General features: G+C 39.9%; 1 protein-coding gene and 1 long non-coding RNA gene across 2 annotated transcripts in view; one reads left to right on the plus strand and one right to left on the minus strand.

Annotated features, from left to right (window-relative positions):
- Positions 1–2248: 2248 nt before the first annotated feature.
- On the minus strand, positions 2249–8175 carry LOC123649679. Its single transcript, XR_006739105.1, has 2 exons — positions 8028–8175; positions 2249–3295 (listed from the first exon to the last, which is right to left on the minus strand). It is a non-coding gene; the product is annotated as an uncharacterized LOC123649679 (long non-coding RNA).
- Positions 8176–8229: 54 nt separating this feature from the next.
- The window catches only part of EIF3A (eukaryotic translation initiation factor 3 subunit A), a 36632-nt gene continuing 19908 nt past the window's right edge, over positions 8230–24953 (plus strand). The window contains exons 1-8 of the mRNA XM_045568874.1: positions 8230–8482; positions 14723–14913; positions 15075–15211; positions 15593–15756; positions 17520–17719; positions 18978–19186; positions 21329–21500; positions 24813–24917. Of these exons, the coding sequence (XP_045424830.1) occupies positions 8434–8482; positions 14723–14913; positions 15075–15211; positions 15593–15756; positions 17520–17719; positions 18978–19186; positions 21329–21500; positions 24813–24917 (1227 nt within the window). The 5' untranslated portion in view covers positions 8230–8433. The remainder of the gene's footprint in view (positions 8483–14722; positions 14914–15074; positions 15212–15592; positions 15757–17519; positions 17720–18977; positions 19187–21328; positions 21501–24812; positions 24918–24953) is intronic.

A 24953-nucleotide genomic window follows, 5' to 3' on the forward strand; every position in this document is an offset into this window, starting at 1 on the left:
ACGGATGAAGGAAGGGTCTCCATTCATTCGTCCAGTCATCCCCGAAACAAAACAAAGCAAAACAAAATAATAGAGGATCTAATAAGGCACAGTGTTGACCAGGACATAGCATTCCAGTGAGGGAGACAAGCAATTAGCGAGTAAAGTATTATAAATACTAAAACAGCCCAGAATGGTAAGTGCCCTGAAGGCAACGAAATAGTGCAGTGTGTTAGTGAATGGGGGTGTGCTGCTTTAAAACGGGTGCCAAGGAAGGCTTCTCTGAGGAAGAGAGGGATACGTGAACCGAGCTTTGAATGATGGGAAAGAACCAGACAGTAAAAGATTTGGGTGGCTCCAGGACCCTCCTCTAGATCTACTGCTTCTCTCCAACCCCCAATCACACAAAACTAATTAGGGAGGGTCCTTGGTGTGTACAGGACTACAATCCCATCCCTATCTCGTTCGATCTTTCTAAAAACATTGACTATGAAATACATCATATGTGCATACCAACTATTAAAAGACAAAATTACAACAAATTTAGTTTAAAGATCTAATTAGCTTTTATTAGTGATTCTAGAATCTGGCAACATCTTCCAATGAGCTGAACAGAAGAGGGCAGAAAAGGGCTGAAGAAAGCAAAAACAGAACAAAAAGTGGATTGGTTGTTTCAAAGTTACTTTTCTTATGGGGTTAAAATAGAGGGGACTTCCCTATCATGCCAATTCCTAGCATGTAAACCGGGCCTCTTCTGATGGGTTGATGTGAACCTCCTGTTTTTTTTTTTAAACTGGCCTGTTTCAAAGTTCACTTTGGTTAGGTGGCACTTAGTATAAGCGATTCCATTCTGGTTTGGATCCATCTGTTGGGCCTAGTTCAGTAACTTAGTCCAAAACAATGGCCTCCCGTAAATTTCATGTAACACATCCTAAGGAAAACATGTAGCCCTCACCCAGTTTAAGACATCAAACATCACAAATGAAGTTAAAGGGACCCCCTAGTCTTCCTCAACCCCCTGCCCCTTTCCACACCACAGAGGTCACTGCTATTCTAGATTGTGATTGTCATTTTCCTATGTTTTTAAACTTCATATTACTCAACAAAATATTATATTCCTTATTTTCAAACTTTTAGACCAATTAAACAATAGCTAACATTTATTGGGTGCCAGACTCTAAGTGTTTTACTCATGTTACTTCCTTAAATCCTCACAGTACCACTATGTATTATGCTATGACCCCCAATTTACAGGTGAGAAAACTACAAGGCAATCACACAACTTGCAAGCCAGAGAACCAGGCCGTGGCCCCCAGCAATGGGACTCCAGCCACATCCCATCACTATTCCATGTAGCCTCCCATTCTGAAGAATGCTGCTTTGTATTCATTTGCAACTTGTTTCTTTTGTTCCTTTTGCTCAACAGACTGCAGCACAGGCTGAGGGCTGGAGAGATGGATACAGAGATCACCAAAGCACAGTGCCTGCCTGTGACCTCCAGACACTCAGGCATAGAAACGGGGAGGGTGACGGCAGGACCAGATTCATTGCTTCCGGGACTTCAGATCTAGAGATCCAAACTTGGGGAAAATGGAGAAAAGTCTCAAAGGTGGAAGAGGATAAAAGTGTCTTAGGTTTTTTTGTGTCTCCTTGCTCCTTGTCCCTGACCCATGGCAAGGACTCAAAATATTTCCTCAATGAGTGAGTTAGGGAGCAGCCCCATGTGGCCAAGGCCCATGGGAGCCATCTTTGACTCTGGCACACAGAAAGAATTTAGAAAATAATTGAAGATGAAGATGACGACGAATAGATAATAAAACAAAGGATACGAGGCAGATGGTGGGTGCAGGGAGGGGAAGGATAATGAAAGCTGAGTCCAGGCTGTGATGGGGTGGGACACAGGGCCAGGGGTGGAGAAGCTGTTTATGGGAAGGTGGGAGGATGACTGCAATTGATGACTTCCTCATATTTCACCACTTGTGCTGTCTGACCTGCCAGACAGGTTCCCCAGAGTTAAGGGGAGAGGAGTAGAGAGGGAGAGGGGAGGCATTCCTAACCTTTAGCAAGGAGGCCAACCTCTGTGCTGTCACAGACAGATGGAGCTGGGGTGTGGAAACAGACAACCTGTGTTCAAATCCCACCTCTGCCCATCTTAGCTGTGGAACCTCAGGCATGCTGCCTATCTTCTCTGTGCTTGTTTTCTCTGTAATCAAATGGAGCTAACCGTACTTTCCTTCGTGCCTCTCCCAATAAAGGTTTGAATCAGGGGAAATCTTCATGCTAATTTTATAGATAAGGATAGCCTTGTAGAGGTGGTCCCCAAGACCACCCCCAGACTCAATGATTTGTTAGAAGGACCCACAGGATTTCACATACAGCTATATTCATTGCTATGATGTATTACAGACAGAGGATACACGGCAAAATTAGCAAAGGGTAAAGGTACATGGAGTGATATCCGGAGGAAACAATGGCCAAACTTCCAAGAGTTTTCTCCCAGTGGAGTCACACAGGACACACTTAATTCCTCCAGGAACAAGTTGTGATGATACTTGTGAAATATATTGACCAGGGAAGCCTGTTAGGACTCAGTACCCAAAGTTTTTACTGGGGGCCAGTCACATAGGCACACTCTGCCTGTAGGTCTGCAGTCCAGGTACAGCATGACAGGATTCTCTGCTTAGGGTCTTCGCAGGCCGGAGTCCAGGTGTTGCTGGGCTGTGTTCCTTTCTAGGTGCTCTGGGAAGACTCTGCTTCCAACCTCATACAGATTGCGGACTGCATTCAGTTCCTTGCAGTGGTAGGACTGAGGTCCCTGCTCTCTGGCTGGCTGTTGGCTGGGACTCCTCTCAGCTCTTAGAGGCTTCCTGCAGTCCCTTGCCATGCAGATCCTCCTTGTGCTTTGAAACTCTTACTTCCTTTGCTTATGACATCCAGGTCCAGATTTAAAGGGCTATGTGATTGGTTAGGCCTACCCAGACAATCCCCCCTTCATAAAGACAACTGTGACATATAATATAACCTAATCACAGGGGTGATATCCCATATTTACAGCCCCAGGGATTATACAGGGCATATCTATCAGGGGATGGGAATTCCGGGATACCTTAGAATTTTACCTATGACAGTCTCCATTCTTTTATCTATTCACACATGACATATTAATGCAGTGTGTGCTCTGTGCCAGGCACGGTTCCAGGAGCTGGAGATACAATGGTGAACAAGACACCCTTGGCCTTTAAAGCTTACCATCTAGTGCAGTGAGACAGACAGCAGCCAAGGAAACAAAGACAACCATCAGTCAATGATGAGTGCTCTGCAGAGAATTAAGACAGGGTGGCCTTTAGATTTAGAGTAGGTGGTCAGGAGAGGGTTCTCTGAGGGGTGCCATTTAAGCTGCTCCGTAAGAAGAGAATACAATGAAAAGGTCCACATTTAGATTATCTAGTACCCACATCCCCATCATGAAAACCTGTGGTTCCAGGTTTCCTTCTAATCATGTTTAACATATTTAACAGAGAAGCCTGTTTTCAAACCACACCCAAAACCACTATGCACAGTGTTTTTTGTATTTGGGCATAACCTCCTCAATCCCCAAGGAGAACTGGGCTTCTTGGGATGCCACAATGGCATGAGCAAGTGTGTGCACAGATTCCCACAAACATGCCCCTCAGCCTTCTCCTGGAGTCTGGCAGAACATTAGTAAGTGAAGCTAGCTGAGTATAAGTATTTCTCCCAGTAAATAACAAATATTGCCAAGACATGTTCCTGCTAAATATATGCTCAGCTGAATCTGCATTCCAATTTTCCTGCTTTAAATTTGCAGAAACTAGAGGGCCAATGAGAACCGCCTGGCACAGGCACAACTGCACCCCACATCTGCACTTGGTGCACCACTGTGGAAAAGATTTCTAAGCCCAGTCGGACACTTTCACGGTTAAAAAATGCAAGGCTGTAAGGTTTCAGACCTTGTTGTTATCGCCGTTGAAACTATCCAGGTGCTCTGACATATACAATGAACAACCACTTTCTGGGTGTTGACCGTGTGCCAGTACTGTCTACATGCAAAGATGAACTGTCTCAGACACTTCCTTCAAGGGACTCCCAGGATCACACAGGAGACCAGCATGCAAATAAGCAATCATGATATAATAGGCTTGCTTTAATCAACTCATTTAGTCAACAAATATTTATTGAGTACTTACTATGTGCCAGGCACTGTTACAGGTGCTAGACATACAGCAGTGAACAAAACAGACACAAAAATCCCTACCCTCATCAAGTTTATTGTATGTTAGAGGACTCGACAATAAAGAAATAAACTCATAAAATATATTGGGAATCAGGTGGTGATAAATGCTGTGGAGGGAGATCAAGAAGAGAAGGTTTTGAGGAATTATGGGCAGAGGGAAGTTATTACTATTTTAAAGAGGCGAAGGAGGATGTCACTGAAGAGGTGACATTGGTGGTAGTGAGGAAGTGATAAAGGGAAAGCGGAATTGTGTAGGCCCTTGTAAGGACTCTGACTTTCACTGAGTTTGCTGGAAAGTCACAAGAAGGTCTTGTTCAGGACACTGACATGATCTTACTTTTGTTAAATTTTTTTAGAGACGGGGCTTCACTGTGTTGCCCAGGTTGGTCTTGAACTCTGGGCCTCAAGTGATCCTCCTGCTTCAGCCTCCCTAAGTGCTAGGATTACAGGCGTGAGCCACCATGTCTGGCCCTTACTTTTGTTTTAAAAGGATTCCTCTGGGGAGGTAACTTGGCCCAGTGGTTTAAAAGGATTATTATGTTCGCAATCTGCAGAGTAAAGAGAAGGGACCCAAGGTAGAAAGTGAAAGACAAGTTAGCAGGTTAAGGCTGGGCACGGTGGCTCACACCTGTAATCATAGTACTCTGGGAGGCCAAGGTGGGAGGATCGCTTGAGGTCAGGAGTTCAAGACCAGCCTGAGCAAGAGAGAGACCCCATCTCTACTAAAAATAGAAAGAAATGATCTGGACAACTAAAAATATATAGAAAAAATTAGTCAGGCATGGTGGCGCATGCCTGTACTCCCAGCTACTTGGGAGGCTGAGGCAGAAGGATTGCTTGAGCCCAGGAATTAGTTTGAGGTTGCTGTGAGCTAGGCTGACGCCATAGCACTCTAGCCTGGGCAACAGAGCGAGACTCTGTCTCAAAAAAAAAAAGTTAGTTGGTTACTATATACTCCAGAGGAGAAATGACGGTAACTTGGACCAGGTGGTAGCAGTGGAGGTGGTAGATAAGAGATTTGTTGATGGACTGATTAGATCTGGGGAAGTGACAGAAAAAGGGGAGTAAAGATATCGCTAAAATTTTTCACCTGAGAGAATGGAAGAATGGGATAGGCATTTTTTTAGAGACAGGGTCTTGCTCTCTTGCCCACTGCTGGAGTGCAGTGGCATGATCACAGCTCACTGCAGTCTCAAAGTCCTGGGCTCAAGGGATCCGCCTGCTTCAGCCTCCCTAGCAGTTGAAACTACAGGCATGCACCATGTAGTCTGGCTAATTTTTTGTTTTTTTGTAGCTATGGGACTTGCTATGGTGCCCAGGCTGGTCTTGAAATCCTGGCTTCAAGCAATCCTCCTGTGTTGGCCTCCCAAAATGCTGAGATTGCAGGCATAAGGTTGCCATTATTAACATGGAGATGACTACAGGAGAAGACTGGAGGCAGAGGAAACTGGGGGTTTGGTTTTGGGCAGGTTGGATGTATGCAGCATGTTAAACATTTAACAGATGTGTCAAATAGGCATCTCAGTGTGAGAGTTTTGGCTTTCAGGAGAGAAGTCAAGGGCTATTGATGCAATTTTGTAACTTATAAGCCTGGAAATATTTCTAAAGCCATGAGCTAGAACCAAGAGATGAGCATGGTTAGAAGACGTACGAGATTCAGGAGGTGAGCCCTGGGCTATTTCAACTGCAGAGGTCAGAGAGATGAGGAAACACCAGCGAGGAGTAGTCAGCAAGGCAGTAAGAAAATCAGGAATGGGTGATCCTGGAGGCCAAGTGAAGAAAGTGTTTCAAGGAGATGGAGTGATCAACCCTGCATGTGAGATGAGGTGGAATCAAATGCGCCAGTGCATAGGGGTGGGCTTGAGATTGGAGCCTGAGACCAAAGAGAAGGAGAAAGAAAGGCAGAGGGTATGAGGACAGCTGCAGGCGGGGGATAGAGGGCAGAGTGCCAAAGTTCTCTTCTAACTGCTTCACTGTTTTCAGTGCTACAGAGCAGGAGGACATCAGCCAAGATGAGAGTAAAGCAGAGCAAGGAGGTGTTAGAGGATTGAAGAGTGAGAAGAAAAAAGTAAGAAACAGTCATCCAGGAGCATGGGCTAGGGCCTTGAGAAATGTAGGATGGCTCGGCAGCAACAAGGTGCTTGTTGGGGCTTGTGGTCTTGAATTTAATGTACATGCTTGTATATTCTTCTCTGGCCAAAGGAGTAGGTGGAGGGTTGGATTTGACCAGGACTGGGGTTTTGCCAAGTGAGTAGGATAAAGGAAGAGATGAGTAAGAAAAGAATGAAATGATGGAATCTAAGTTGGAATAAGAGGAAACAGAGGACATGGGGGGATGAGGGGCAGTGAAAAGACTGTAGGTCAGAAGCGTGTTCAGAGCTGGGGCACAATACAGTTAATGATACGAGGTAGTGATTGGAAAGTGAGGTCTGATATTTAGGCCAGGTTTCCTTTTATTTTATTCTGTTTGCATCTCTCTATGGTCTACTAAATAGTCTTCTACCTATACCACTTAAGAGTAATATTTGTTTATGTTTAGCTCTTTAATTTTGACTTAATTATTATATACACAAACAAGTCTCTTAATCCTGCCCATAAAACAGTTCCTATAGCTTCTTAGTAGTTTTTATTGTTTTTATAACAACCTTGTCTCGCTTTTATTTATTTTTTTGGAGTAAGCTCAGACACATAGAATGGTCTAAGTGTTTTGTAGGAAGAACTCCCTGAAATTAATTAAAATTCCTTTCTTTCCTTCTTTTTTTTTGAGACAAGCTCTCACCCTATTGCCCAGGCAGGCAAAATAAGCTCTCCTAATCTAAAACTGGGTGCAGTGGTGCAACCATGGCTCACTGCAACCTCAGACTCCTGGGCCCAAGCAATCTTCCTGCCTCAGCCTCCCAAGTAGCTGGGACTACAGATGTGAGCCACCACGCTTGGCTCCAAATTTTCTTTCTTTATAGTAGTAACCTTAAGAATAAAGAAAAAAATTTAAAAAATTTAAATTTAAAAATTTAAAATTAAAAAAAAAAAGTACTAAATTTACATAGGAAAACCTCTTTGTGGAGGCAGAAGTAATGAGGAACACTTTTTGTGTGTTCCTATGGTGGTTTCCTCATTCATTAATGTACCCCGTCAACAATTCACATAGCCCATCTGTTATTACAAAATGTGTAATACATTTACAATGATTTATTCCATTGGTGCTTTCTAAAGTTTCCTTCTGAACTCATGTTTATTTCGTACCAAAGGCTTGCGCATTAGATTCAGTTTAAAAGGCTTTCAAGTTCTAGGCATAGTAATTAATCTGTGAACATTAAAACTATTAGTCAACAATAAGACAGGGCCTGTTATAAATTGATTTTTTTCACTAACATTCATTTTTCTTAATTTATGTTTGTGACGCGTGCTGTATGTAGAAGCGACGACAGTCCCATGTATTTTCAAATATTAAGCAAGTCTGTTCTGCTCCAGGGCTTTTTGCCTTATGCGGATTGCTGTTCTCCCTCACCTTCTCTAAAAGTCTTCATTGCCCAGACAATCCCGGTGACACCAACTTTTCATTTTACCAAGTTATAAAATAACCTTGCCTGTTTGTTTACTTATTTATTGCATCCCCCTCCCCACGACTGTCCATCGTGGTCGAGCGGCGCTGGCCTAATTATACCTGCTTAACGCATTCCCGTTAAATAAGTTCATCGTTTTCATTTAGCCAGAGACAGGCTATTCTCTAGCCGGATGGGACCTTATTGGAATTCCGCATAACTCCACCAGACAGAAACTCTGACCCCAAACTCACCTTTCCCACCCGGATTCTCGCCAAAGGAGCGCAGGGCCTGAGAACCATCTCCCCAAAGCTACCCCACGAAGCCCCTAGGTTGTATTGAACCCCGCGCGCCTGCGCCCCCAGCACGCGCCGAGGACGCCGGGGCCGCCACGTCAGCCTGCGTGCACGACGCCAGCGCGCCTCCGCGCGGCGAGGGGCGGGGCGCACGCGGAGGCCCGCCCCTACATCCGGGGCCTGGGCGGCGGCAGTGTCGCCGCGCGGGGGTCACGTGTTTCCTTCTTTTCCGTCTCTGGCCGGCTGGGCGCGGGCGACTGCTGGCGAGGCGCGTGGAACCTCGCGCTGGTTCCCCTTCGTCTCCTCTCCGGCCCTGGCCACTAGGGAGTTCGCTGACGCCGGGTGAGCTGCGCCTGCCGCCAAGATGCCGGCCTATTTCCAGAGGCCGGAAAATGCCCTCAAACGCGCCAACGGTGAGTGGGGGATCGGGGCGCGCCAGGCTGGAGCGGCCCGAGGCCTCGGAGGTCGAGGGCCTGGGCCTGTTTCCAGCTGCTCCTCCGCCCGGACTGCGGCCGGAGAGGAAGCCGATGCGGCCTGCCTGCCGCCGTCCCAGCCCGTGGTTGGGCATGGTTTCCTTTCCGACTCCAACCGACTGAGGGGTGGGAGGCGCGGAGCCGGGAACCGTCGCTTCTGGGGCTTGTCCTTTCCCCGCCGTCTCTTGGTGCGTCGCGGGGGCCACGGCCCGAGAGACGGGCCCTACACGGGGAGGAGCGTCTTCCCCCCTGTCCACCTCCAGCTAGCTTTCTAGACCACCGGACTTTAGTCTGCTTAGGCCCCGCGCCCCGGGCCGCCATCTGGGAGTGCCGGGGAGTAAGAAACATGGCTCCCTCCCGGGGACAATGCACGCGAGAACCTCGGCTCCACCTCCCGCCAGGGCCGGGAGCCGGGCAGAGCCACCTCCGGCTCTCCTACGTCGCCTCCGCCCTCCGGGACCTGCTCGGTGCTTTGCTGGGTCAGGGTCCACTTATCCTTCACCCAGCCGCTTTGTATCTACTTTTAGAGGTCTCTGATCCATTTAACTTGTTTCTTATTTTTTTTTTTCCTGCCATTGATTAGGGGGCATTCCGAAAGCTATATGTGAATCACTGGAAGTTGGAACAGTTAATATCATAGTGTAAAGGGACTTCAGGTCCTCTCTTAAAGATAAGAAAACAGGCCTAGAGAGAGAGAATGAGTTCCCCAAGGTCACTCTGGCAGTTAGTTGTTTAGCCAGGAAACTAAAACCAGGTCTCTTGATATACAGATCTGCCTTTTTCTCCCCCCCACCCCTCGCACAGCGCTGCTCCCTGCGATTTCTGTTTCCATGTGTGTACTTAGTAAGCTATTGGCGCTTGCGGGAACAACTTCTCTTCAAGAGGCATTTATTGCGTTGGCATTATGGAGATGCAAGTGTTTTTGCATGTCTCTGAACTTTAAAAACTGTAGTGTTCAGGGTTTGCTTTTTTTTTAACCGGCAATTTTTAGCTGTAAATGCTAAACCAGCTCGTACTTTCACCCTTTCTCTACCCAAACAGAAGTTTTGAGTCTTATCCGTGTTGTAGATGGATATATCGTGTCTGTTACAGTTTTACATTAGGAGAGCTTATTTTGTTAGCTTGTTTTAAAGTTCAGCTTGTGAAATGGTTAGTTTGGGTTTATAGAATTGATACTGCTGATTATCTATCAGAACCAGAGAGATGTGTTGGTAACAAAGTTGTTTTTTTTTTTTAACCTAAAATGTAACAATTTGGGGAAAGAGGGCACTGGTCTGTGGAATAGAGTAATTGTTTTAAAAACGTATTAAAACTACAGCATAGAGTTGATAACTGCTCTAAGCATAACCAGTGATCTGATGGTTAGAGCAGGCAAGATGTTTTTAATTTATTGGAAAGAAAATGGAACTTTATTACTACAGACTAAGCTAGCAAAGTTATGACTTTTGACATTTTGAAACAACTATATTATGGTATACAAAATGACTTGCATCAGATTACTGCTTTGCGTAGCTATGTAGATCTGTTTTTACAGTCATTTGTATGCTTTACTGACAGGTATTTGTTTCCCATGCTAGGAGGCTGAATCCCTGTAATGTTGGTGGCTTCAATATTACATATTTGGTGTGTTCAGGCCTTGTTTCCTTTATCACTTCTCCCTTTGGAATCTTCATGTGAACTTACTATTTCAGTAACTTTTTAAAATTATAAAGGATATGTAATGCTTATCAAATCCTTTTTTTCCATCTCTAAGTTGACATAGGCTTGATTCATGAAGAGCAAGTTGATGAAAGCATCTGAAATTAAACTAGGCAAGATGATACTGTGGTGGGGGTGGAAACTTGAACTTTGTATAGTTTTTAAAAAAGGGTCTATTGACTCCTTGCTTGCAGCCCTTTTAAGCTATAGGATGGGGGTTTCTGTGGTAGAGGTGTCTTACCTTCCAAGTAGTAACGTCTATACCTTTGGTTTTATGAGTAAGGAATCCCTTGTCAAAGTGAGCATATTGTGGATGGCACATGACACTGGTTACAGAACGCTTACAGAACATGAAAGAGGAAAATCCAAGGGCAGTTCCCTCAGTGGAAATAATATTTATCTAAATGTTTTATCTGTAACATTTGAAACACCAAACATTTAGACCTAATCTGTTGCATTGTCTGAGTAAAATGTAAATAAATTTAAGTAGAGTAGTCCTCAGATCACTCTAAGCATGTATATCACAGCAGTATTTTTAGAAAAAAATTGTAGTAATCATTCAGGAAGATAAAAATTTGGCCCAGCCGTTACATTCAAGAAATTCATATCCCATAATCATTTGAAGAAGGCCCTTTTCCCATATTATATTAGTAGTGCCAAACCAGCTGCTTCTCACCTTGTAACAGCCTTTTAGTTTACACTCTACAACCAGTGGCGTAAAAAGTAAAGTTATTAAACCCACAAACTGAGTAACGTACCTTATCTATTTGGTCTGTTGCACAAATAAACTAGTAAAAATGAAGGTCTGACCTAACCTTTTTCTTTATAGCTACAAACGTTTAGTCAAGTGTCTGAAAGATAAACTCAAGATGCCCATCCTCCTAGTAATAGTTTTTAATTGCATATTTTAGGTTTTCTATAATATTAATGTGGAAATCAGCATTTCCTTAAGTATTGGAATAGAGCCTTTAGTATATGGGATTTCTTTCCAGCCTCAAAAGCTTCCCTCACCCCATTAGATAATTCGGAGGAACTGAATCCTCCTTTTATGTAAGTTAGGGTAAAGACTGAAGACTCAGTATCATGGATGATCATGAAAAATCTTCTTATTCCAGCTTTTGCATTTAAAAACATCCTTGTCGGTTATCCATGTTTTCTTTTTTTATTTGGTGGAGGGGGTGTCTGTCCTATAAAAAATAAGCATTTTTTGATATGTTTGCTTTGGCTTGAGACTTTCAGAGTTAGAAAGAATGGGAATTGGAATCATAAATTTTGTTTGGCTGTTTAGGAAGTAAAAAAATGCTTTTAGTTCTATCCCTACAACAAGACTTATTTTTTAGAATGACATTAGGAAACCATACTCTTCCATTTCAAAATAAGAGATTGGGAAAGTGAATTATTTCTATACGGTTTTATATTTTGTTTTCACTCCATGCTGGGAACACCTCTCAACTTTAACTTGATCTGTGCCTATTCCATGTTATAAACATATTAATGATGCCTATATATAGTAGTTTAAGATTTAAATCCTCAGTATAAAATTGGGAGTTCTATATAGCAGGTCATTTTAGTGCCGCTGCTGTGATTTTCTTAACGTAAAGTATAAATTTGATTAAAGACATTTACTCTCAAGTTTTGCCTGAGACTTTTGTTAAATAGCTGTGAAAAACACAGAGAGTACTGTTGGATTTTGGAAAATAACCTTATGTGCACCTTAGGTAGAAGATAGGGAGCTCTCTCCCTCTTGAAACAGGAAAGGCTTATTCCAACAATGTATCTAGTTGTATTACATATTTGTTTCATTTAGTAAGATTTTTTTGGTAATAGCCTAACTCAATTGAAGATAGACTTTCTCCAATAATGGTGAAGGGCTTTGTATTTATTTGCATGTAAAGAAAGATTTGACATAGTGTAAAGATATTTATTTCAGTGTACTGTTTTGTGATTTATCCTGTTGCAAACTTTTTACTATATTGGAGAGTTGGAATATTGTTTGTGGTTTTCCTGGAGGAAAGAATGTTGGGAAGCACTATTCTTGGAAGTTCTGATGGTTAAAAAAAGACATGGTAGAAAGGCAGTTATTGAATCTGTAGATCTACTAAGACCCCAAATAAGGAACATTTTTGTCTGTCCTTTGTCTAGTACAGCGTTACATGGCAGACAGTGCTATACATTGTTAGGTTAACTCTTTAACAGAATTCTTTGGCCCAGCACGGTGCCTCACACCTGTAATCCTAGCACTCTGGGAGACCAAGGCGGGAGGATTGCTCGAGGTCAGGAGTTCGCAACCAGCCTGAGCAAGAGCGAGACCCCATCTGTACTAAAAAAAACAGAAAGAAATTATATGGACAACTAAAAATACATACAAAAAATTAGCCGGGCATGGTGGCGCATGCCTGTAGTCCCAGCTACTCGGGAGGCTGAGGCAGGAGGATCGCTTGAGCCCAGGAGTTTGAGGTTGCTGTGAGCTAGGCTGACGCCATGGCACTCTAGCCTGGGCAACAGAGTGAGACACTGTCTCAAAAAAAAAAAAAAAGAATTCTTTGTCCAAGATTTTTTTCTTCTTAGGAAAATAGTGATTTTTAAAAATAGAGACGTAGTGCTTTGAGACTTTTTAAATAGTGTAAATTGGTGCTTTATCTCCCCCAAATTATTTTTCAGATGTTTAGTGGGGAAGATTTGTGTGTGTGTGTGAGAGAGAGAGAGAGTGAAATGTGGCAGTTAAATGAATTTTAAGTTGAACTTAACTGGTTGACTTAGATTGAGAACCTCTTTTTCCTTCCAATCTATTAAATGTGCAAAAGAAAAAAAAGTTGAGGAAAAATTTTTAACCTTGGTTGAAAATAATGTGATAGAAGTGCTTTTGCTTTTGACTGAATTTCAAAATGTGAAATGTACATAAAACTTAAGATTGGAACTGGATTTTGAAATGTTGCCACCTAGAATGTGTTTAGGCTTAGGTAATATTAAATTCTAAGTTACTTTGCTCTATACTCTTTAAGTTTTTTTTCCAGTTTTTAAAAATAACAACTTAGAACAGTTTTGAGATTTACAGAATTACTGTGAGGGTAATACAGAGTTCCATTTATGCCATATCTTGTTTCCCGTGTTAGCAGCTTACATCAATATTGTATATTTGTAACAACTTAATGAACCAGTACTGACGCATTATTGTTAATTAAAGTCTATGCTTTTTCAGACTTCCTCAGCTTTCCCTAATGCCCTTTCTGTCCTGGGATCCCATCCAGGAATACCACATTACATTTAGTTGTCATGTCCCTTAAGGCTCTTCCTCTTGGTTGTGACAGTTTCTCAGTCTTTCCTTGTGTTTTTTTCTTTTCAAATGGTGGGTACTTAAAGTCTTTCCTTGTTTTTGATGACCTTGACAATTTTGAGGAGTACTGGTGGGGTATTTTGTAGAATGTCCTTTGTCTTAGTCTGCTTGTGCTATTAACAGAATACCACAGCCTGGGTAGTTTACAAACAGCAGGAATTTATTTCTCAAAATTCTGGAGTCGAGGCAGTCCCAGGGTCAGCATGCCCACAGATGCAGTGTCTAGTGAGAGCTGGCTCTCTCTGCTTCCCAGATGGCACCTTGTTACTGCCTCCTGGAGTGGACGAACACTGCCCTCACATGATGGGAGGGATGGAGAGCAAAAAAGGGAGTAGCTATTCTCTCAAGACCTTCTATAAGGGCACTTATCCATTTACGAGGGCTCCACCAGTTTAGACTGGGGTAAATAAGTGGAAAGATATTCCCCGAGTTCATGGGTTAGAAGACTCAATGTTGTCAGTTCCTCCAAACTTGAGCTATAGGTTCATTGCAATCCCAATCAAAATCTCAGTGAGTTATCTTATAGATACCTACAAACTGATTATAAATTTTTATGGAAAAACAAAAGCCCTGGTTACAGTCAACACAATACTGAAGAACAAGGTTGGAGCACTTACTACCTGATTTTAAGACTTTACTGTAAGGCGATAGTAATCAAGACAGCATGTTATTGGCAAATACTAGACACATTGATTAATAGAGAATGATCAGAATAGAAAGCCTATTTAGAAATAGTCCCACTTAAATAAATATGGTCAGCTGATCTTAAAGTAGTCAAGGCAATCTAACATGTTTTTCTGCCTCAAGTTGTACCATGAACTAGCAGAAATTTCATCAGACAGATCAGTATGATTCTGAAGTCATACAACTTTTCTGTGTTTGCAGGGGGAGATTTTTCCCTAATCGCTTCAATTTCTAGAACTTAAAATGGAAGAGTAAAATTCGGTTTTACTTATAGACCACATTTTGAGATAGTACCAGCCTTCTTATTGTTTTACCTTGGTTAATTACGGCACAGCTTTATAAGTAAAAAATAATGTGACCTAAAGAAAGTTGGTAGTGAGTTAAGAAATTAAAACAGCCAGTAAGGTTTAGACTTTTGTATAGTGTACATAACTGATTTTAATTCTTCTGAATTACTTTTTCAGAATTCCTTGAGGTTGGCAAAAAGCAACCTGCTCTGGACGTTCTTTATGATGTTATGAAAAGTAAGAAACATAGAACATGGCAAAAGATACATGAGCCAATTATGTTGAAATACTTGGAACTTTGCGTGGATCTTCGCAAGAGCCACTTGGCTAAGGAAGGATTATACCAGTATAAGAACATTTGTCAACAGGTACAAACAGAACTGGGTTTTAATTTTTAGTAAGTGCTTTTAGCAGTTTGCAGAAGAGCTTTTCAAAGTTAACATATTTCATATCTCATAAAATTTGCTTTTAAAACATTTCATGGTTTGTTGGAAGAAATAAGTTCTGAGGTTTTTATTTTAATTGTTAGGTGAACATCAAATCTCTAGAGGATGTTGTTAGGGCATATTTGAAACTGGCAGAAGAAAAAACTGAAGCTGCTAAAGAAGAATCTCAGCAGATGGTCTTAGACATAGAGGATCTGGATAATATTCAAACTCCAGAGAGGTATGTGTATTAAACTTCTAATAAATATTTTGATAGTTAACTCTTTTATTTTTACATGTGTCTCTATCTCCATTTGAAGATGTTTATCAGAAAGAGTGCTTATCTTTGAAATTTTAAATGTATAGCAACCAAAAAAATTAAGTAATGTTCAAAATTCGTAAGAGTAGAAAATTATAACCTTAAAATAGAATAGCATACACTAATTTAAATGGTTTGTATTATATTATAGATGGGGAATTCAGAGAGTACCAATATACAGTGTACAGAGTTGTAGGAAGAATTTGCACTATTTTATGATCATTGGTGATTTTGTTTTTTAATCACATGGAAAAGTAGAAAACTGTGTCTAAAATAATTTTCAACATGTTTCTGTCTTTGTAGTGTTCTCCTAAGTGCTGTAAGTGGTGAAGACACTCAGGATCGTACAGACAGATTACTTTTAACTCCATGGGTTAAATTCCTGTGGGAATCGTATAGACAGTGTTTGGACCTTCTTCGAAACAATTCTAGAGTAGAGCGCCTTTACCATGATATTGCCCAACAAGGTAAAATAAGAACATCAAATTTTTAGTAAATTGATTTGAAAAGTTGCCTTAAGATTGGATTTTGCTCAAAGAGGAATTAACTTTCTTTTCTCCATGGTACTTAAAAATGAACTAAGTTTTTAAATTTTGAAATATTAGTATTCATATGAGTATTAAATAAATTTCTACGTAAGAAATTAGTTTTACTAAAGGAGTTTCACATGAAATATATTCCATTGTCTGAAAGACTTTAAAGTTATTTTGCAATTCTCCATGTGACTGAAAAAATTAACTTTTCCACTGTTTTCTGATAAACTGAGTTTCACTTTTGACTCCACTACTGCGTATTCTTGGGTAAGCTATTTAACTGTTCACTGGGTTTCAAAGGTCTCCTTAAGCTCTGGATTTAAAGGATTCTATGAAAGATGTGTATTTTTCCTTTCTTACTCAACATAGAGTTAAACTTTTTGATGACTAAGGATCATCTTAATAAATATCCAGTTGTTGGTGGCACGTGCTTGTAGTCCCGGCTACTGGGAGGTTGGCTGAGGTGGGAGGATTGCTTGAGCCCAGGAGTTCGAGGCTGCAGTGAGCTATGATTGTGCCATTGCATTCCAGCCTGGGCAGTAGAGCAAGACCTCACCTTAGAAAAAGAAAACAAAAAGAAGATATCGTTTTTTCCTTATTCTCACTTGTTATTCTTTACTGCTGTGAATGCAGTCTTTTTATTGTATGTGATTGGGTCACCACTTACAAGTGGCTCTTGGGCTTTTTCTCTTTTGCTCCCCCTGGGTCTCCTTCTTTCTCTTCCAGGCTGAAGTGCATTTACATGATCAAAGCTCACTGCGACCTTGAATTCCTGGGGATAAGTGATCCTTCTGCCTCAGCCTTGCAAGTAGCTAGGACTACTACTGGCTTATGCTACCACACTTGCTGATTTTTTTTCTTTTAAGAGATGGGGCTGCTGTATCTCCTTTGCCATTAACACAAGCTTGTGTTGCTAGACCTACAGGGATGATTAGCACTTGTTTATTCAAGTGTTAATTGGCTTTATGCCTAAGAATGTTTCCCTAGGAATATTGGAACCTGTGTTCTGTTTTGCTTACATGGCTAATGTATGTAAATTTTCATTTAGCATAACTAAACTTGGGGTTTTTCATAACTATTGATATAAATATTAACTTGAAGTTGAACTGCATCTGTTTGTTTTAGGCCTGTTGAAATAGAAATATTATTTTTAAGGGCAAAAGAAATTTAAAAAATTCTAGTATTGCATATATGACAGTAGAAAACTACTGCATATTTTAATGATGGAGCAAGTAGATCGCATACACATGTATATATACAGTTGAAATTAGGTTACTGTAAGCTCCCCCAATTGGTATTATATAGTTTTAATTAGTACAAAAGCATATTGCTTTCTATGTAAGTTAAGTTTATTGTATTTCAGACTAGAATTTTTTTTACTCTTTTAGGATTTGAAGGGATGGGTCTTTGAAAGGTGACTCTTTCCTAGATCTAAATTCCAATTGCCTGTCATTTATAAACTCTCCCAGAACCATTCCTAGGGAATAACTGATGATTACGTCTTTGATTTTTGTTAGGGTTCAGTCAGGAAGATAGAACACAAGAAATGAGTTGATACTCCTCACATCACACATTCAAAAAGTAATGATGAGTTTGTTGAATCTTGTTAAAATAGCTGATCTTAATATGTGAAATAAAACCTATTCAAGTATTTGACAGTGGAAAGTACCTAATATGTTTTACAATTTTGTTTATAGCTTTCAAATTCTGCCTCCAATATACCCGTAAGGCTGAATTCCGTAAGCTGTGTGACAATTTGAGAATGCACTTAGCGCAGATTCAGCGCCACCATAACCAAAGTACAGCAATCAATCTTAACAATCCAGAGAGCCAGTCCATGCATCTGGAAACCAGGCTTGTTCAGTTGGACAGTGCTATCAGCATGGAATTGTGGCAGGTATGTTATGAGCTATGTTACCAGCTTTCTGGTAATAATCTGTATTGCTTTTTTCCTACTTGTAATGAATATCTTCATCTTGATATGCATTGGTTAATTTCAGTTGATAGGTGAGGACTTTAAGGATGTCTAATGGATTAGGGAAAGTTCTAGATAAGAAATCTCAGAATATTTTGATTTTAGTTGCCTTCTATGAAATCTGGGCCAAATCATGTAATCTCTTTTAGACCCAGTTTCATTCCATATAAAACAGTAAGTCAGTGCTGCTCAAAGTGTTGTTTTATGATTGGTGCCAGTCTGTGAACTATTTAGTCCATAATGAAATGAGTATAGAGAAGAAAAGCATTTACAAAGGTTTTTAGTAGCAATTTTATTGTAAGTTTTGTCTGTCTACTCTGATAATAAAAATTGAGCTTTTTAAATTTAATTTTTGTAGTAATTTTATACTTTATAAAAGTATTCGTTGGTGACAGATTAGAAATTTAAAAAACAAATTTATCATTTACTACAGATACATTTGGAGAAGTGCTGCTCTAGATTATTTCTTAGATTTCTTAGTGCTACTTCAGCTTAGTAAATGTATATGTTGGATATGATACATTGGAGATCTCAGTGGTGGTGGGATGCTTGTCCTCTATTGGCCTATATTCTCTAAGAATCCTGCACAGACATTTCCACAGGATTTTTTAGCCATATAACTTTGAAGGCTTTTGTGTATTTGATGAAAAATGTGTAATTGACATTATGGAGGAAGAAACTAAAAATTGGGAGTTGTTCAGCCAAGTGAAAATGTGATTTGATTTTCCACTCTTGCCTATAATATTTTCCTTTTCTGTAGGGGCACCCATCCTAAAATACAACCTGTAGAAGACAAATATGCACATTAAAGAAAAAATGGATAAATTAAAAGAAGAAATATTCATTATCTTATCTCTCATAAATAGCCTATTCTGTGTAAATGCTTCCAGATTCTTTTCTTCATATTCCTTCAGATGCAAGGATGATACGCAAATATTTTCTTTTTTAGTCTGTTCTACTTTATTTTCTAAAGAACTTTTAAAATTGTGAGTTAGTATTTTTATAATTATGGCAGTTTTCTCAAATATATTTGATATTAAGTTGTAGGTGAATATAAAGAACCACACATGAAGACATTTTATTTGTTGCTTTTATTTTTGTGTGTTCTGTGTTGTAGCTTTCATAAAGAGACTTATATTTATTTCAGAATGCAATGACTAATTTATACTACTAATTTTAGGAAGCATTCAAAGCTGTGGAAGATATTCATGGGCTGTTCTCCTTGTCTAAAAAGCCACCTAAACCTCAGTTGATGGCAAATTACTATAACAAAGTCTCAACTGTGTTTTGGAAATCTGGAAATGCTCTTTTTCATGCATCTACACTCCATCGTCTTTACCATCTATCTCGAGAAATGAGAAAGAATCTTACACAAGATGAGATGCAAAGGTAAGAATGTTATAGTTGGATAATGTTGAAATTCTGAAACAAATATCTTTTACCAGATGGTAGAATGATACTATGTTCTAGGTCAGGGTTTCTTAACCTTGCACTATTGACATTTTGGGTTAGATAATTCTCTGTTGTGGGGCACTACCCTGTGCATTTTAGGATGTTTAGCAGTATCCCTAGCCTTTACCCATTAGTTTTTATTACCGAAAGTGTCTCCAGACATTGCTTTTCTTAGATGGTATTTGTGGTCTTCGGTAGCTACCTCTTTTCTGATAACCAACTCTACTGAAAGCCCATTTGAGAAAATTGTATATTAGGAAAGACAGTGTCAGCAGATGAGCCTTCCATCCATGTACAGATATTTAGAGCCTATTCTTAGAACAAATTAGACAGGAAGATAGATACTTCCATCTAGTCATTTTTTTCATGATTAAAAAATGTTGACTGTGGAACACTTGGGTCATATAGTCACGTACAAATAAATACCAATATGAAAGACAACAACCTATAAGGACCATTTTAAAAAATATTGTATGTAGTCTGTTTTCTTTTACTTTGAAAATACATTTCAGTTGGACTTAGGCAACTCACGTGCCCCTTTTTTCCTGTATTGGTAGACCATACACTATTTTGGCATTGAGTAGAATTGTGTATAGCAAATTGTTTTTCTTTCAGTTTTATAGCAGTGCATAGAACCAACTAAATGAATTATGCTAGTATATTTTCTTTAAAACTGTTTTTTTTTTTTGAGACAGGATCAGGCTGGAGTGCAGTGGTATCATCATAGCTAACTGCAACCTCAACCCAGCCTCCTGCACAGCCTCCTGAGTAGCTGGAACTAAAGGCACAGGCCACCATGCCCAGCTAATTATTTTTTTCTTGGTAGAGGCAGGAGTCTTGCTGTGTTGCTCAGGCTGGTCTCGAACTTCTGGGATTAGGTGATCTTCTCACCTTGGCCTCTTAAAGTGCTAGGATTATAGGTGTGAGCCACCATGCCTGGCCTCTGAAACTTTTGAGGACAGCATGTCTCAAGAGATGACTGTCTCTTACGTAATCCACATCTGTTTGATATAAGGGAAAACTTTTACTCTACCTTCAAAGAGTATTATAATAGTAATGAGCATTAGGTGTGTTATTTGGTTTAATCTTCACAATGGCTTTCTGACTCAGAAAATTAAGCATCTTGCCTAAGGTCACAGTTTTGGAAATGGTGAAGCTGAGATTCCAGCCTTTGACTGTTGGACTCTGGAGCCTATAATTCTTAGTATCCCCACAGTGTGCTGAATTCAACCTGACTTTCTTCTTGTCTTGCAGGGAAGTGATAATTTAGCTTTTGACTCCTGTCTCCCCCTCACTACCATAGTTATGTTCACTTCGGTTTCTTACAATTTTTTTTCTCTTATTGTCATTCATTTCCTTAGTTTTTTTTAACACATTGACTGCCACACTAGAAAAAAAAATTTTTTTCCCATGGGGCCACAGTGTTTTATTACGAAAATAGAATACAAACTTCAAAAACAATGATCCTTTATAATTTAATGAAAAATTTCCTATTTGTTATTTTCTGTGTGTGAGTTATATGAAATTGTCAATACTAATTGTAACAGTAAGAACATCAACAAGTAAGATTTTCATGAACCAACTGCAGGGGTTTGCCCAGGGGGCTACCCATCATGTAACGTGTATGCTGTAGCATGGCTGCATGAGTTTGCCTGTGCACCACACGGCTTCCAAGGTAAAGACATGTGAATTACATAGGCTTCATGAGGCCCCGGGCTCAAAACTAGCTAGGAGTTAAATATAACTCAACATGGAAGTTAATGCATTAAGCTACCGTAGTTATTTTTGTAAGGAAGTGCGGGGATACGATGAATGTGCCTTTTCTGCTATTTAACCATAATCTTTTTCTGTAGCTAGAAAACATTGATAATACTGGGTGTATAAAGTTCTGATTCTCCAGGTATTCATTTAAGCACGGTTTATATCTCTCTTAATCCCATGCTGTGATGGAATAATATTTATGAATATGGTTCACCATGGTGTTGTACATACTCTGTCACTGGCATGTCTTACCAGATGACTTTTTTGCTTAACAAGTACCATTTATAGTCTTAACAAATTTAACTTTGTTCTCTGCAGAATGTCTACGAGAGTCCTTTTGGCCACTCTTTCCATCCCTATTACCCCTGAGCGTACTGATATTGCTCGACTTCTGGATATGGATGGCATTATAGTTGAGAAACAACGTCGCCTTGCCACATTACTAGGTCTTCAAGCCCCACCGACACGAATTGGCCTTATTAATGATATGGTTGGTATAAGTTTGAGCATTTTTTATAGCTTTGGACAGAAAGCTTTGGTCAGGTTTAATAATTAATGATTAAATACCAGAAATTCTGATTCATTGCCCAGGGTTATGATTCATGGACAGGCAACCACTGGTATAAATCAGCACTGTGTTCAGTTAAGGCAGTTCCACCCTAGTGGGTGAGCTGGGTTAAATTGGTGGGAGCTTTGATGTAGCAGGACTTGGACTAGCCCTGAGGAATACTGTGTACCACTCAGTGAGAGAAAACGTTATGGTGGGCAAGAAGGCTCATGGCATGTTTCAGGGAGCTGCAGGAAAACTAATCAAGTTGGTATGTGTGGGAAATACGATGAAGCTAGGAGAGAAGGCAGGGTAGATTTAGGCCTGATTTTGGACAACTAAAATATTTCCAACTTTTTCCTCTTTTATGTTATTAAAGCAGTGATGCTTAATCAGGGTTATGCAGTGAAATTTTGTGTTAAATACTTTTTAAAATTCAGATTTCCGGATTTTACCCCACAGATGTATTACATCAGTTTCAGAGTGTAGAGCCTAAGGTTTGTGTATCTTCACAATGTTTCACTTTGTTGGTATCTTTCATTCAGTGGAAATTCATTGAGTCCCTGTTGTGTGCTGGCATGTGATACTTACGATGGAAGTTGTATTCCAGGGGAGTTTAGATTCTAGACTGTCTCATTCATAACAGTCACTGAGGTGTTATTGCAGTAGTCACCTCTAGCAAATTACTTTGGGATAGGGGAAAAGAGGGACAAGTGCTAAAGGAAAGTATTAAGGAAAAATCAGTATGGCTGTATGTTTACAAAAACTGGGGCTTAAACCGTTAATAGTCCCTACTTTGTGAATAGAGCAATCAAAGAAATGCCAAAGAAATAATGGCATGTACAGCTGTCTTAGGTATTGTTAAAATGCATTATGAGGAAGCACTATGGTCATTCTGGTGAAAGCGAGATAAAAGGCCTTCATTTTCTAGAAGAATCAACTTAGGTAAGTACTAGTAAGCTTTTTAGATAGTGGCATTTTTCTCTTGTGACATTTTTCTGTTACAGGAGGGATGCAGATTCTTTTGCAGTTAACTTCTGAAAAGAACTTACTGTAGAGCAGTATTTCTCTACTTTGTGTGCCTCCTGCTGCCACTACCCACAAAGTTTAACTTTGTTCTGGACAAGTTTTTATGAGACTGATAACAGGATTCAGTGTAATAAAGCACCAGCAGTGTCATTAGGAAGAGGTTTATTAGCAAATATGCTTTTAAAATTTGTGTTTCTTAAAACTAAGGAAATGTGTCACAAAGTATAATCCATGTCTTTTGAACCCATGTCTGTACACATCACACCGTGATGGTAAAGGTGATTTCTTGTGGTACTGATACAGAGATCAGTGATGAGAAGCATTTGGCCAGTGCCGCCATGAGAAATTTGGGTCCTCATTGTGCCCACAGAGTGTGTAAGAGTTTAAAAGAAAGAAGGGTACTAGTTGGTGTCAAGTGAATGGATTAGCTGGCTGCCAGGTGGCATTTATAAATTTTAGTGAGTTCACCATACATCTGAGGTCAGTACCTGAGCTTTGGCTCTTATAACTGAATTTGAAAAAGAGTGATTCCGTTATCTCAGGAAAAGACTGAAATCAATGAAGTTTTTAAGAGTGATTTTTAAGTCAGAAAGGCAGTTATTTATTTTAATGAGAAATGTAATTTAGTAGATTGTGATAACTTTTCATATTCCCGATTTAGAAAGGGAGCCAAATGAGGAATCTAAAGTATTTCTTTTTTTTTTTTCTTTATTTATTTTTTTTGAGACAGAGTCTCACTCTGTTACCCTGAGTAGAGTGCTGTGGCATCAGCCTAGCTCACAGCAACCTCAAACTCCTTGGTCAAGTGATACTTCTGCCTCAGCTTCCCAAGTAGCTGGGACTACAGGCAGGCACCATCACGCCAGGCTAATTTTTATATATATTTTTTTAGTAGAGATGGGGGGTCTCACTCTTGCTCAGGCTGGTCTTGAACTCCTGAGCTCAAGCAATCCTTCCGCCTCGGCCTCCTAGAGTGCTAGGATTACAGACAGGTGTGAGCCACTGCGCCTGGCCCTAAAGTATTTCTTGATAGGAATGAAATTAGAGCTGGGAAATTTTATTTGAATGCGTTTAGTGCACTTTACTGTAGTAAAGATATAAGGATGCTTACAAGGGAAAGCATTAGAATGTTTTAGGACATTGGTCATGAACCCATTTTACATTGGAGTTAAACTTAACACTAGAGCGCTCAAGTGTGTGAATACTCTCCTCTCTTGGCACGAGCTCTGCCAACATTTCCCTCAGTCTTGTGAACCACTGTGCATGGGTAGGATGCGTGCTCCTGTGTGTTCATGTCTGGCTGTGTCCCAGCAGTTATTCTGTCCTTGGGTTAGTAAGTCCCAACATGTGACATACTGTAGAGTGTAAAAGATGGGATTTGATAATAGGTAGTTTTTTTGGCATTATAAAATTAATGGCACTCTTGTCTCTTTTGTAAGAAGGGTTCTGCAAGCAGTATTAATATTTTGAAGGGAAGTTGAATTCAAATATAAATTGAAAACTGTTAAACTGTAACATTAAAGTACAAATCATAAATGTATTTGGGTGAATTCTCAAAGGTTTCTTGCAGTCACAACTGTCTTATATTTCCGAGAAGTAGCCACTGTCCTGACTTAAAAGACCACAGATTGGCTTTGGCTGTTTGTGTGTTATATTAGACTTACAAGTTTATGCAAATAGGATGATATATGAAATTCTTTTTCTTACCATTGTTTCTGATATTTATTCATGTTCTATTTAGCTGTTCTCTTTTTGACCATTTCTATGTATTATATGAACATCTTACTATCCTGTTGATGGATATTTGAATTTTTTTTCAGTTTGGAGCTACTAGGAGTAGTGCTGTCATGGTAATTTTTATGTGATAATTTATGTAAAGTTATTTGTAATCTCTGCAGTTTTACTTGGTAATAACATAAGTTGGCCACAGTAGTTGTCTTTGTAAATATTTTGTTGATCGTGTTTTCTTTAGAGTTTGTATTTCATTTTTAAGTTCTTACGGGGCTTTTTACTATAGGTAGGTGTAAACAATGTGGAGCAAGAGACTCAACATATTTAGTAGTTGTATTTTGGATTCCTCTTTGGTAAATTTAAAAGGGGTTGAGGCTAGATAATCTTTAAATCATTTTCCAGATTTCTAATCCTGTAGTTTAATTTATACTCACTTCAAAATCTCACTTGGAAAATGTCCTTTAGCAGTTACGCCTTTCATTTTGCTTACTATAGGTCAGATTCAATGTACTACAGTATGTTGTCCCAGAAGTGAAAGACCTTTACAATTGGCTGGAAGTAGAATTTAACCCACTAAAACTCTGTGAGAGAGTTACAAAGGTAAGCCTTTGTGGGTTTTTTTGGGTTATGTTACCA

Source organism: Lemur catta, chromosome 14, assembly GCF_020740605.2.
Source record: "Lemur catta isolate mLemCat1 chromosome 14, mLemCat1.pri, whole genome shotgun sequence".
Classification (NCBI taxonomy): domain Eukaryota; kingdom Metazoa; phylum Chordata; class Mammalia; order Primates; family Lemuridae; genus Lemur; species Lemur catta.